The sequence below is a fragment of the Canis lupus genome, chromosome 3, assembly GCF_003254725.2.
Source record: "Canis lupus dingo isolate Sandy chromosome 3, ASM325472v2, whole genome shotgun sequence".
Taxonomy (NCBI): Eukaryota; Metazoa; Chordata; class Mammalia; order Carnivora; family Canidae; genus Canis; species Canis lupus.
The window spans coordinates 54,127,821-54,142,074 of NC_064245.1; the positions used below are offsets into that span (position 1 = coordinate 54,127,821).

The window sequence follows — 14,254 nt, forward strand, 5'->3', positions numbered from 1 at the left end:
CAGTTATGTGATACAGAAGAGGTTGTATAACCTTGCATGACCTCGCAGCGCCTCATCTGTAAAGTGGGGATAATAATAGTATGAACCCCTTAGGATTATTGTGAGACCAAATGCATCAAACTTGCAAAACATTTGGAATAGTGCCCGGCATACAGTTAGCACCATATAAGTGTTAGAAGTAAGGCTATTATTATTTGCATTTCCCTGAGGTCCATGGAGGAGTTTAGCAGAATAGGAAGCAGAGTGATAGTCCTTGGAAGGGGAGGATGGTGCAGTGAGAATACTGGAAAGGTGCCCTGAACATTGCCTCTCCTCTAGACCTCCTGTTGCACCAGTCTGACCTGCTTGTGGCCCTGCCAGACTGCCACCCAGCCATGCAGCCACTAGACCAAGGGGCCTAGGTCAAGCCTCTTTCCAAGAACCCCTTATTTTCCCAGTAAATCAAGGGCATTGGTGGTTTCTAGCTTTGACACATCCTGATTCTTGAGGACCTGTCTGCTAAGCCATCTAAATAGCTTTTCAGGAACTGGGTTCCCCTGGACAGTTCTCACCCTTACCAGAACCCTCTGAGCTCCAGGCTGAGAATCCTGTCTGTTCCAGGGGACACAGACATGTGCCTGTATCTCTTACCTTTGTGTAGCATAACACATTTTGCAACATTCATCTGTTTCCATTGTCATTGGATTCTTATAAAACCTTGTGAAGTAAGTGCTATTATTAGTCAAATTTTACGGAGAAGGAAACCAAAATAGGTTAGGTGACTTGCCAAAGTCCACAACACTGGTGAGGAGGAGATACTACTTCTGCTCTCTATAGCATCTGATGCTTCTTGCTTACCCCTACTTTGTGACCATGACACTAACAGTTTTCTGGAAAAACCTAGCTCTTTCACAAATCTGTGCTTTTATGTACACTGTTTTCCCTATATAGAAAGTCCTTAATTCTTCTTTTTAAAGGGAATTAATTTTTATTTGATCAAATTAATGTATGCATATAATGTAAGTTTTCAAGCTATACTAAAAGGCATGTATCAAAATAGAGCAGTTCACCCCTCCCACCAATTTGTCTTTCCAGAAGCAACTGTTTTCACCATTTAGCTATTTCTTCTGGTGTATACATTTCCACAATACTTAGTAATAATGTGACTGTTGGTAACTTTTAAGACTTCGGGTTTTCATGCTAGCTGGTCCTCCTGTTATGGTCGATAAGGAATTAGCTGTCTTTATCTTCATTTTCTCTGTTTCTCCTCACTTATCTTCTCAATATGGTTATATCATAATTTTTGTTTAAATCCATATTTACTGTTTACCTATTTCTATGCAATATTATTCAGAATTGAAGATTGTAGTATACTGTGATTCTATTTCTTTCTTCTGTTTTTACTCAAATTAGTACTAATTTTTCATTTAATTGATTTTTTTTGCTATCCATTGCTAGATTTTCTTTTTTTTAATAATAAATTTATTTTTTATTGGTGTTCAATTTGCCATTATACAGAATAATACCCAGTGCTCATCCTGTCAAGTGCCCCCCTCAGTGCCCGTCACCCATTCACCCCCACCCCCTGCCCTCCTCCCCTTCCACCACCCCTAGTTCATTTCCCAGAGTTAGGAGTCTTCATGTTCTGTCTCCCTTTCTGATATTTCCTACCCCTTTCTTCTCCCTTCCCTTCTATTCCCTTTCACTATTATTTATATTCCCCAAATGAATGAGACCATATAATCTTTGTCCTTCTCCGATTGACTTATTTCACTCAGCATAATACCCTCCAGTTCCATCCACGTTGAAGCAAATGGTGGGTATTTGTCATTTCTAATGGCTGAGCAATATTCCATTGTATACATAAACCACATCTTCTAAATTTTCTTATCCCCATCCAATAGCCTCTTAATACAGTTTTCTACAAGGTCACTGCCAGCAGTGTTCCTGTCAACTGCTTTCCTTGGAGACATGTCTCTTGGAGATCTCTGTTCTTCTGTCTGAACTGGTGGTCTTTTAGGCCCAATTCCTGGGGTTTCCCTTTGCCTTTCTCTTGGGTTTAATTCACTTTCCTGGATCTCATGTGGTCCTTTTTCTTGGTTTATTCTCTGGATTTACTGAACTACATTCTTCAGTAGTGTCATCATGTCAAAAAGACATTCTACCAGAGATGGTGTGACAATAAGAAGCACTGTGATGACAAGCTCTCCATCTGTCTCTCCTTTGAGCCTTTCAGCTCCAGTGGGATTTAGTTTTTCTATGCATCTGATGCACGGTTGGAGTTTTTGGGATCTCCCTTTACCATCATCCTATACATTCCCTTTACCTGTGTTGGATTTCTTGGTTTCTATATTCCACATATTTCTTTTTCTTGATTTACATTCTTGTTTTGGTAGCTTCCTAGGCAGAGTACATGGGAAGCAAATGTTAGACAACTTATGTCTGAAAATGTTTTTGTTTTGTTTTGATTTGATTTGGTTTGGTTTTCTTTCTATTTTACTTTTGATGGAGTGTTTGAGTATAGAATTCTAAGTCAAAAACAATTATCCTTGAGAATTTTGAAGACATTGCTCATTGCCTTCTTGCTCCCAATGTTAGTGTTCAGAGCAGGAAGATGGTTTGACTCCTCATTCTCTCTGGAAGCTTATAAGAATGTTCTGATGTTTCATAATGATGTATCTTGATATGGGTGTCTTTTCATCCTGGGGCGTGCTTGGACTCTTTCAGTCTGGTAACTGATGGCCTCTAGTTCTGGGAAATTTGAGATTATTTTGATGTTGGTTTGCTCCTCCTATTTACTCTGCTCTTTCTGGAACCCTAGTTATGTTGATGTCTGCTCCCCTGGACTCATCGTCTTATTTTCCTTTCTTCCCCTTCTGTCTGTCTTTTCACTCTACTTTCTGGGAGATTTCCTCAGTGTTATCTTTCCTCTCTTCCACTGGGTTTTTAATTTCTTTTTTTTTTAATTTTTATTTATTTATGATAGTCACACAGAGAGAGAGAGAGAGAGGCAGAGACACAGGCAGAGGGAGAAGCAGGCTCCATGCACCGGGAGCCCGACGTGGGACTCGATCCCGGGTCTCCAGGATCGCACCCTGGGCCAAAGGCAGGCGGCAAACTGCTGCACCACCCAGGGATCCCTGGGTTTTTAATTTCTAAGAGCTCCTTAATTTATTTTTCCTGTGGCACCCTGTTCTTTTCATGAATGTAATATCTTCTCTTATCTGAGACTAGTAATGATAGTTTTCTAGAAGTTTCCTTCTCCCTGCAAAGTTTGAGTTTCTTCCAATTTGCTTTTTAAAATTGTTTTAAATAATTGTTTTGATCCTTAATCTTCTATGTATAGGCTTCCTTCAGACACCTAGGGATCTTTGGCTGTCAGATAATGGTTAAGAGTGAAGACCAAAAAGCTCATTGTCAGTTCTGAGCCAGCAGGAGGGGCCCGAAAACTTGGGGCTTCGTTGTAGGGTGATCTGGCAGCCACTGTTGGGACTAAGTTTCTTTAATTCCTTCATTTTGGACAAGCTAGAGTCCCTAGGGAATACTTTTCCCATATCTTGCCTGGACGGTATAGATTTTTCCAGGAGTTATACAGATTATAGGTTGGGTGGGCTCTCATCAGAGAGCATTTATTTTATGCACACAGTTACTACATTTTTTTTTCTGTTTCCCATAGAGTAGTCATGCCCTCATCTCTGCTGGCTTATACTCAGGGTAAAGTTTTACCTTTCCAGATAATCATCCTCACCTTTGGCTGTGGGGTCAGGGTGGGAAGGAATAGTTGCCTAGTGATGTGGAGGGGGTGAAGGGATCCACAGATTTGATGGTTTTTCACACAAATGATAACATCTCCTCCTTCTCTTTCCCTCAAGTGGTTGCCAGCAATGATGCCCTTTGGGGGACTGTCCAGTGTTCAAAGGGTAGTTCTCAGTTCCTCCACTGCTACCCTATGTTTCAGCTATCCTGGGTCTGGAGAGTGTTTCCACTTGTCCGTTCGCTTTCCAACTTTCCAACTGTTGCCTCATCTGTTCTTCCTTTCCCTGTGGTTTTCTATCTTTTAATTAAAAAAAATCTCTTGAGTATACTTGTACTGGGGAGAGAGTGGAAACAGGTGATATGCTTATTCTATCTTTTTACCTAGAAGCCTACTCCTTTGCTGGAAAATTTCTTCTCATCTTTCAAAGCCAAGCCCAAATGGCTTATCCTCTAGGACATCATCTCCAGCACTTCCACGGAAAGCTCTTGCTATATCTGTTTCTCTATTCATACATCTCTTCCTCCAGGAGGATGATGAGATCTGTGAGGATAGAGCACAAACCTGGCACATTGTGTCTCTCTGGAGTGAGCGCAAAGGAGGCACTCAGTACCTACTTGTCAAATGCTTGTTTCTTTCAGCTGCAGCTGCTGCTGAGGCCTTGGGCCACCTGCAAGGGTAAGGCACAGGGATGGCTCACCCATCTGTCCCTCTTCCATTCTGCCCTTTATAGCCATGGACTCTGAGAGCAATGTTGGAGAAGCCAGACAGGAGTCTGGCTTACAGAATCTCGGGACATTTTATTCAATACCTCTAATGTCATCCTGAAGTTTTGCCCTGTTTAAAGCCCAACCCAAAGGAGCAAACTTTTATCCTCTCAGTGAAATAATATCCATGTCTCATGATGACCAACCAGGGCCATGGTCTTCATTCTGCTCAGGAGCACCTGCCATGCTCAGGTGTGCAGCACTCCCACTTGGGGCTAGAAGATTTCCAGGGCTCTATGTATTGCTAACATCCATACCTGAGTCCCCTATTGTACCTAACCCCCTCTTCCCCACTCCTTGCTCCCCACACACATAAAAAACTCAAGTCACTTGAGTTTTATGTAGCAGATTAAGGAGGAGGTCTCTGGGTTCACCATGGTGCACTGTAAATAAGCTATTTCCAATTAGCAAGGAGAGAATGTAGACTGTATGAGGAAGACAGGGGGAGGGGAAGAGGGATGCAGAGAAACCAGAGAACAAAGGAAACAGGAGGTGGATCTCCTGATCTGGAGATGTAGATGGTAGAGAGATCTATGGCTGAGACTGACCTCCATGGGAGACTCCCATGGTGATCCCAACTAGTGTCTGTGGAGATAAAAATGACCACACATCTGTCTTCCTCTCACCCTGCTGGTAGCCTTCCTTAAACTAGATTGATGAGTCAACACCATTAGGGCCTGGCCAGGAGCAGGTGATGCTTTCTGATGGGTCAGAACATTGACCACATGAGTGAATGGAGTCTGTGCTGATTTTCCTGAGGACTGAGCTCTGAGAATATATTCTTCCCTATTGGAATGGGTGCATGGGGTGGGTAGCAGGCCTTGACTCAGCCTTCTGGCTGCTGTCTCCCCAAGGGGCTCCTCTTGGCCAGAATACTACTGCCCTCTCTGAGGTTGCCTAGCTTCATCTAGCATGGTGGCCCCATTCCTCCACTCTCCTCAACTCATTGTGGATCTGTGTTGGAGTGTGTGTGTAGGTGTGGATATATGTTGGGGTGGGAGGAAGAAGCTGCAGGAAGCCACTGGACAGAGCAACTGAGCCTTTAGACAGAACCAAGTTCCTGAGAAACACCTTTCTTAGAGAAATAAGTTTAATATAACGAATGAGGGGAATAGAAACTTACGTATTGGTCCCTGAAACCTCATCAGAAAGAGAATTGTACAAGGAAAAGGAGGCCAGGTGCCAGCTTTGTTTGCTTGTTTTTTCTTTAAAGGTTTTATTTATTCATTTATGAGAGACACACAGAGAGGAGCAGAGACATAGGCAGAGGGAGAAGCAGGCTCCATGCAGGGGGCCCGGATGGGGGACTCGATCCCAGGATCCTAGTAGCCAAAGGCAGATGCTCAACCACTAAGCCACCCAGGTTCCTCAAATGAAACTATATTTGAAGCTCTTTGAAAAGTCTACATTGATATTCATCATTATGGATCTCTTCCATCTGAGCTTCTCAAATGGGTTGATTGGCTCTGAGTCTCCAAGCTGGGTTCCAGACTCGAGCCTGCTGGCTATGGAGCAGAGGTCTCAGGGCAGAAGGAGGAAAGGTGGCAGCCACAGGCTGTGAGACCACTGTGGGCTCTCCTGGCCAGAGCTGAATGTGTGTGCATGCCTGCTGGTGGACATTCACACACGGGCCGGCATGTGTGTGCAGCTGAGAGGGAAGGACCTTTCTTGCTTTTGTGTGTTTTAGAATTCAGTTCGTATTATCCAAGGCACACGGAAATGTTTTCCGTCCAAATCAAACTGTTTCTAAAGCCCGTTGTTGCCATGGAGCCCTGAGCTGTCAGGTTGGCCGCCACTCTGTGAAGAGGCACCAGAGGATGGCATGGGGGGCTGAGGCCTTAGCCTTGGAGTTAGTGGGGTCCATTCAACATCTCCTTCCTTGCACTAGGTTGACTGGATTCAGAGGCCCTGGAGATGGAGGCCCTACTGGGCAGACTGTGGGGCAGGGAGGCTCTGAGCTGGGCTCTTGTAGGGATGAGATCATCACACAGGATGGTGAGGACACCTGTGCTGGCCCTGGCCACATGCGGTGATGTAACCAGGGGCTTTAGCTCACAGTGGAAACATGGGGCTCGCTTTACAGTTGGGGCTGCCCAAAGTTTGTTCCTGGCCGGCTCAGTTGTAGTGTCGCCTCCCTTGCTCCCAGCTCCTGTACACAGTTCCCCAGCGTGCCCTTTACTTTCCACCCCTACTCTCTACTATTATGGTTCCTGTGTCAAGCATGCCCTCCCCATCTGCCTCCTACTTGATTGTTTGCTCATTTCCTTATTCCTTTACTCACTCATCCATCAGGGTTTTTTTGTTTTTGTTTTTTAAAGATTTTATTTATTTATTTATTTATTTATTTATTTATTTATTTATTTATTCATGAGAGACACAGAGAGAGGCAGAGACATAGGCAGAGGGAGAAGCAGACCCCCTGTGGGGAACCCTATGCGGGACTCGATCCCAAGACCCCAGGATCATGCCCTGAGCCAAAGGCAGATGCTCAAACACTGAGCCCCCAGGTGCCCCATCATCAGGGTTTTATTAAGTAACTATCATGTGCCACTACTATGCACCACTACTATGCATTCCTCTGTCTTAGGTGCTGGAGATGTAACAGTAAAGAAGATACAATTCCTGCCCACAGAGGACAGGGAATCTAGGAGAAGAGACAGACAGGGAAATACTTCATTCTAGTAGCATGATGAGTGCTATGGAGGGGGAACTGCAGGCACTGCTCCTGAAGATTTCAGAATTTTCTGAAATTCTGCCTACCGTTCATGGCCAGTTCAAATGCCACTCCTGCCACAAAGCCTTTCCTGATATCTTGGCCAGAAGGGCTTGCTCCTTTCTTGGCACCTGAGCACTTAGTGGATTCATCTATAAATATTTAATGAGTGTTGATTCCAGACCAGGCACTATTCTAGGAGCTGAGGACGTAACAGTGAATAACACAGATAAGTCACGGACCTGATATTCAACTGGGGGGGTTGGAGAGGATGGACATAATCTAACAAATTCCCAAGTATATAATGTGTCCGATGGTGATGCGTTCTATAAACTAAACATGGTGGGAGGGACAGAGGTACGGGGAGGGAGAGTTATGTTTTACGCAGGGCAGGAGAGAAAGCTCTTCTGAGGAGGTAGCATGAGGATAGAGGGGTGTGTTGCTCACACGGTGTGTTAGAGGTGAGCCGGGAGGACCCATGGCTGGAGTGGAAATAGCGGGGCCCTGAGTGGTGAGAGAGGAGGCAGTGGGGTGCAAACTCCAGATCAGGAGGGCCTACATGAAATGGGGGCTCTGGGGTGTTTGGGGCAAGGGAGTGCCATGCCCTGACTTGACTTTAAAACATTCACTCTGGCTGTCTGCTGACAATGGGCTGAACCAAAGCCAGACTGGAAGTAGTGAGGTCAGAGGAGAGGTTATTATAGAAATTGAGGTGTGAGATGGTGGTGGGAACTGGCTGGCAGTGGGGGGTGGCAAGAAGTGCTGGAGTTCTGGATATATTCTGAAAGGAGGGCCCATGGGATTGTCTGATGGAGTGGACATGAGAAAAAGAAAAGAATAAAGGAGTACCCCCAGATTTGGGCCCAGAACCAAGTTAGTAGGATAAAGTTGCCATTTGTCGAGCTATGTATGTATGAACTGTCCTGGAGGGGGAATGAGGAGCGTGGCTTGGGGCATGATAAGTCTGAGACCTTGTAGATCTCCAAGTGGAGGCATCAGACACACAGTCAGAATTAGGAACCAGGAGTTCAAGGGGGAGGTTGAGCTGAATAATGTGGGGGTCATGAGCATATAGATCTTTAATAGCCAAGGAGGATCAGGTCCTTGGGTTATTTGGATAGAGCGTGGGAATTGGTTCTGGGGCCTGAGCCCTGGGGCACAAAAACACTCACAGGCCCTGGTGTGAGGGGGACAGATGAAGGAGGTTAGAAAGAGTGGCCCATGATGTGGGAAGAGCCCTCCAAAGGAGTAAGGAGATGGTTCCAGGAGTGGGCGTCAACACCCAACAGGTTGAGTAAATGAGGTATAAGTATCACCAGTAGATTTGGTGACATATGAGTCATGAGTGACCTCCACAGGCATGATTCTGGGGCTGTGTGTGTGCAAAAGCCTGATTGGAGGGGAGGAGATGAAGACAGAGTGCAGACAGCTCTTGCAGAGAACTTGCCTGTAAAATTCATACAGCAGGCTTGTGTGCCAATAAGAATGAGAGAACAGAGGGGAACCATTTGCTGATACAAGAGAGAGCAGGAATAATTGTTGGAGAGACGTCCTTGAGGCAAGAGTAGATGGGATCCAGTCAGTACAGCTTTGGTGAAGCATGTGGGCAGGGTATCTGCAGACACAGGAAAGGTGGAGCAGGTGCTACCTGTTTTACCTTTTCTCCTGTACACTGGGTTCCTTGAGAGCAGACACTTTGCCATTCAGGCTTCTAGAGCTTTATAATCCCATCTCAGCACTCAGCACACACTTAATATATATGTTGGAGGGAATGTGTACAAGGGGTCCTTGAATTCTGATAAACAGCGGAGACCTTTTGGAGTCAGCTTAAGGAATGAAGTGGCATTCACTGGTAAGAAGCTGGGCTTCTTGTGCAACTGATGAGTAGGAGTGCCTCTGTGCCCAGGCAAGGAATGGAGCAGTGTTTGGAAGGATTTTGGGACTGTCTGTCTCCTATCTGAATAGGACAGGATATCCTGCATATCAACTTCGTTTTTGCATCTCTCTGCAGGCCAGTCTATGTGGAGAACAGGGCTGCACTCCCTTTGAAGTTATAGCTCCAGGCCCAAGGGTAGACTGTCTCCAGGTCCTGATTCCTAAACTCAGTCAAATAACTGGATTTGATTAACTGAGGATGTCCATTACTGGACCCATCAGCCTTGTGGGGATGGAGCCAAGGACACATGACTCTAAAGTTGGAAGCTGGGCAGCCCGGGTGGCTCAGTGGTTTAGTGCCGCCTTCAGCCCAGGGCCTGATCCTGGAGACCTAGGATCGAGTCCCATGTCAGGCTCCCTGCATGGAGCCTGCTTCTCCCTCTGCCTGTGCCTGTGCCCCCCGCTCTCATGAATAAATAAATCTAAAAGAATCTTTAAAGTTGGAAGCTCTCCTTGTGGGTAGGGCTGGAAGTCCCCAGAGAGAAGGTACTGGGAGACACCTTGGTCAAGCTCACAGCAGTGAATGAGTGGGTAGGGAGTTGTGGATGGATGGATGATGGACGGATGGGTGAGTGGATGGATGGATGAATAGATGGGTGGATGGATTGGTCGGTCGGTGGATGGATGGATGGGTCGATGGATGGTTGGATGGATAGATGGGTGGATGGATTGGTCTGTGGGTGGATGGATGAATGGATGAGTGGGTGGATGGATGGATGGATGGATGGATGGATGGATGAATGGGTGGGTGGATGGGTGGGTGGGTGGACGGATGGATATTTTAGCTGTATCACCAAATAATACCAGCAGCTCAGCGACCTGGGATAAAAGAAGAAGTTCTCTTCCTCCTTGGGGTACTGGGGGACCTCTAAGTTGGGGTATTGGTGGGGAGACCTCTGAGGATACAGCTGTTACCACAGTTGAGAATATAGATTAGAACACTGAAGGAAGGAGGCTTATTACTATGAGGCTTTCTGGAAACTTCTTGTTTCCCTTCTTACCAGGAAGCTGGGAAGTTGCTACTCCATATTTGCTTTCCAAATGCTAAAGGGAAACCGTTTTCAGCCTTGACATGAACTAGCTTCTAAAAATAAGCTGAGCCAAATGATAACCCTTTGCTTCCAGCGAGGGGGGCAGGTGGTATGGGGAAGCCATGGCATCCTGTTCTCTCCTTCCACTATTTTGGAACTGGTCTTCCTACAACCCAATTTCCTGCTTCCTTCTTAGGATATCCAGAGCCAGAGGTAACCTGGTACAAGGATGACATAGAGCTGGACCGCTACTGTGGTTTACCGAAGTATGAGATCACTCACCAGGGCAACCGCCACACGCTGCAGCTTTACAGGTGGGGAAAGCAGCCTGTCCTGCTCTCTCTGCTCTCCTGTGTGTCCTGTGGCCCCAATAGAGATGGGCTCAGTTGGATGCAGATGTCCAGGCAGGATCTAGGGGCGGAGGACGGGTTTCTGCTGCTGAGTTGAAACTGCTGGTGAACTATCTGGCTGCCAGTGTCTGGGATCTCCTAAGACCTGGGTGGGAGTATTTCAGACAGCCAGAGAGTAAAGCACAACCAGAGGAGGTCCTGCCCCATAGAAACATTTTCCATGAGGTCAGCTACGGAAAAAAGCTCCCGTGTCATCCTTACTTCACAAGGGGCTGTGTGGGTCATCTGCTTCTGAAGGCTCTCCCAGGCCTCAAGTCTGATCTAATCCCTTCTGGAACAGTACAACCTGGGCCAGCTCTCTCCCTGTTGCCAGCCTCAGTTTCCCCAACTGTAACAGGATGGTTGGATGTGGTGATGTCTGAGGTGGGGTGTGGCACTTGGGGCAGGACTCTCGGGGGGCAGGGCAGCATCCTCCACTGGGGGAGATTCTTGCCTGAGGGGAGAATTTGCATCTTGTGCTCCTACACTTAGGTGTCAAGAGGAAGATGCGGCCATCTACCAGGCCTCTGCCCGCAATACCAAGGGCATCGTGTCCTGCTCGGGGGTCCTGGAGGTGGGCACTATGACCGAGTACAAGATCCACCAGCGCTGGTTCGCCAAACTGAAGCGCAAGGCTGCAGCAAAGATGCGAGAGATTGAGCAGAACTGGAAGCCCAGGAAGGAGGTGGTGGGAGATGTCGACACCCTGCGCAAGCTCAGCCCCGACCGCTTCCAGCGGAAGCGGAGGCTGAGTGGGGATGAGGTGTCAGCCCCCTTGGCCCCTACTGAGGAGGCTGAGGCTGAGACCCCAGCGGCTTGGCAGGAAGATGAGACTGAGACTGGTCAGCACCCAGGGTTGGGTCTGATCAACAGTTTTGCTCCTGGAGATGTGACCACCAACGGGGAAGCTGCCCCTGAGAATGGGGAGGACGGGGAGCATGGCCTGTTGACATACATCTGTGAGGCCATGGAGCGGGGGCCTCAGAGACCCCCCAAAAAGGAGTCTGGGGCCAAGAAGAAAAAGAAAGATGAGGAATCGAAGCAAGGTCTGCGGAAGCCAGAGTTAGAGAAGGCAGCTCGAAGCCACCATTCTTCTGAAAACCGGGCCCCCAGTTCAGACCAGCCTGACTCCTGTGGGACACAGGGGCCCACAGACATGGAACAGGTCCAGGCCCGGCCCAGAGGTAGGGCTGCACGGGGGCCTGGGTCCTCTGGAGTCGATAGCACCAGGAAGCCAGCTTCAGCTGTGGGCACTCAAGACCAGGCCCAGAAAGCCCCTGCCCCAGGCCCTGTTCCAGGCCCAGACCAGCAGGTGTATTTCTCCCTGAAGGACATGTATCTGGAGAGTACCCGGGCAGGCAGGCCTAAGGGGGAGGAGGGGTCCCAGGCACCAAGTGGCAGGGCACCTGGAGATATGTCCTCAGGGAAGGTACCCAGTGAGGCTGGAGGTGAAAGGAGTCCTGTTGCCCCTGGCCAGCCCATGTCCTCAGCCCCCCAGCCAACTAGGCCTTTCAACAGGAAGAGATTTGCCCCTCCGAAGCCCAAAGGGGAGCCCACTGCCAATAGCAAGACTGATGCTTCCCTGAGCCAAGCCTCAGAACCAGGGGTCCAGAGCTTAGGGAAGGCCCCGTCTCAGGCCTCTGCCCAGGTGCCCACACCCCCTGCCCGGCGGAGACACACCACCCGGGACAGCCCCCTGCAGGGGCAAGCAGGCCACAGGACTTCAGGAGAGGTAAGTGTGGGTGTTGGGTTCCTGGAGGCTGCTCTGGGAAGCTGACCTCATGGAAACTCTTGCTCTAACAGCTCGGCAGCCAGTGAGCAGTGGGCTATTTATAGAAGGGGATGAGGTGGTGATGGAGTGCCAGCCAGGAGCAGGGGACCACAGGCTTGGCCTTTGCCCCAGCCAATCTCTAGATGCCAGGCATGAGGGCAGCACAGCCTGACTGTGACCCTATCCTCTGATAGCCTGGGAGCTCATGGCCAAGGGAAAAGTGCCCCAGAGGGAGGTGGAGGAAGACAATGTCCTCTGGGGGAGGAAAGAGCCAGTGGAGGGATTTCTTGGGCTATATTGAGGCAACAGTGTTTCATGGGGAGACTGAGGAGTGGGGGTGAGCTATAGTGTGTGGTGGGTCTTGACCTGGATGCTTATCAGATTTTTAAGAGTATCCCACTGTCCAGGAAATTCTGGCTTCATCTGGGTTTTTGTCTAAGATTTTGAGGTCAGGTATACCTATGAGCAAATCTGACTCTGCTTAACATTTTGTGATTTGGGCAAGTGGTAAAAATCAGAATAAAAATACTACCTACTCCATAGGATATGCAGTCAGCACGGGGCCTGGTTCATGTTAAGAACTAAATAAATGGCAGGAGGTAGAAGATCATTACTATGGTGAGAGGTAGAGGCTAACTCGTCTCCTGGGAACAGGGATGCCATCATTTTCTGGGGGTCTGGTGGCCAACAGCAGGGAGGTGATGCTTTATGTGAAGGTAGGGATGAGGGTATCCACTTTTCAAAGAAGAGGTGGGCGACAGCATTGAATTTGGGAAGCAGGGAGGGAGGAACAGGATTGAGAGGAGTGACAAAGGGAAACAGGTTGTTCCCTTTGGTCAGTGCTGCATGTCTCAGGGGCAGAGAATAGGAAGTATTTTATTTTTATTTTTTCAATTTATTAGAGGGAGAGAGAGAACATCAGCAGGGGGAAGAGCAGAGGGAGAACCAGACTCCCTGCTGAGCAGGGAGCCCCATAATTGACGCAAGTCTCAACAAGGGGGACTGGATCCCAGGACCCTGAGACCATGACCTGAGCCAAAATCAAGATTCAGATGCTTAACCAGCTGAGCCCAGAGGGCAGGTCGTGTTTCACAGGAGTTTTGGGAGCCGGTTTTATGGTGGGCAGAAGAAAGGCAGTATTTCTTATGAATGGCAGAAAGGAAAAGTATTTCAAGAGTGGGGGCAGAAAGTGGAAGGGACAACCTGCCTGCCTCTGGACCTCGTGGTGGGCAGAGGGAAAGGGAGCTTCACAGACCACAGGGAGGGGCTGCCTTTTCCACGGAGAGAACCTCTGTCGGAGAAGGAGGGAGAGACCAATTTCCAAGGTAGTGCTGAGTTAGTCTGTGGGGCAGTAGTTCAGAGGGTTTGGGAGTGGGTGACTCACCCCTCCAGTTTGGTCTCTGGAGGTGTTGGCAGCTGGTGTGCTGAGCTCCCCATGGCCCAGACAGGGCCGCTCTGTGTGCCTGACAGCCCACAGCCTGGACAGAAGGGGGACGTCCCTTGCTGCGGGGATGGCCTTCAGGGGCCCCTAGGGAGCCCATTTGGGAAGTGACTGGGCCAGCAGCCAAGTCTGATGATGGTGGCCTCAGTGCCCACAGCAGTGGGGACAGACAGCCGACTGCTTCGCCCTCCTGGCAGGGCCCTCCTTGCCTCTGGTGGGGTGGGGAGGGCGGGCAGGCGCAGAAGAGGCTGCCTGCATAGTTCCACCAGTCCTACAAGATGCTGGTGTGGCTTTTATATTCCTCTACTTAGAAAATTGGGAAAGAGATCACATATGTGAACAATGCATTTAACATCTATGTGTATGTTGAAGCTGCTGCTTGTTAGTGGCTGAATTTTGTTGATTTTTCATATTCTCATTCTACTACATCTTTAAAAAAAATCCTATTTTTCTGATGATGAAAGAAACCCATGC

The 14,254-nt window shown here is 48.3% G+C and overlaps 1 protein-coding gene across 1 annotated transcript in view; it reads left to right on the forward strand.

Moving 5' to 3' along the window:
• Nucleotides 1-14,254, forward strand: part of ALPK3 (alpha kinase 3) — a 54,316-nt gene that overhangs the window by 9,248 nt on the left and 30,814 nt on the right. The window contains exons 4-5 of the mRNA XM_035714367.2: nucleotides 10,376-10,493; nucleotides 11,061-12,300. Coding sequence (XP_035570260.2) covers nucleotides 10,376-10,493; nucleotides 11,061-12,300 — 1,358 coding nt within the window. The remainder of the gene's footprint in view (nucleotides 1-10,375; nucleotides 10,494-11,060; nucleotides 12,301-14,254) is intronic.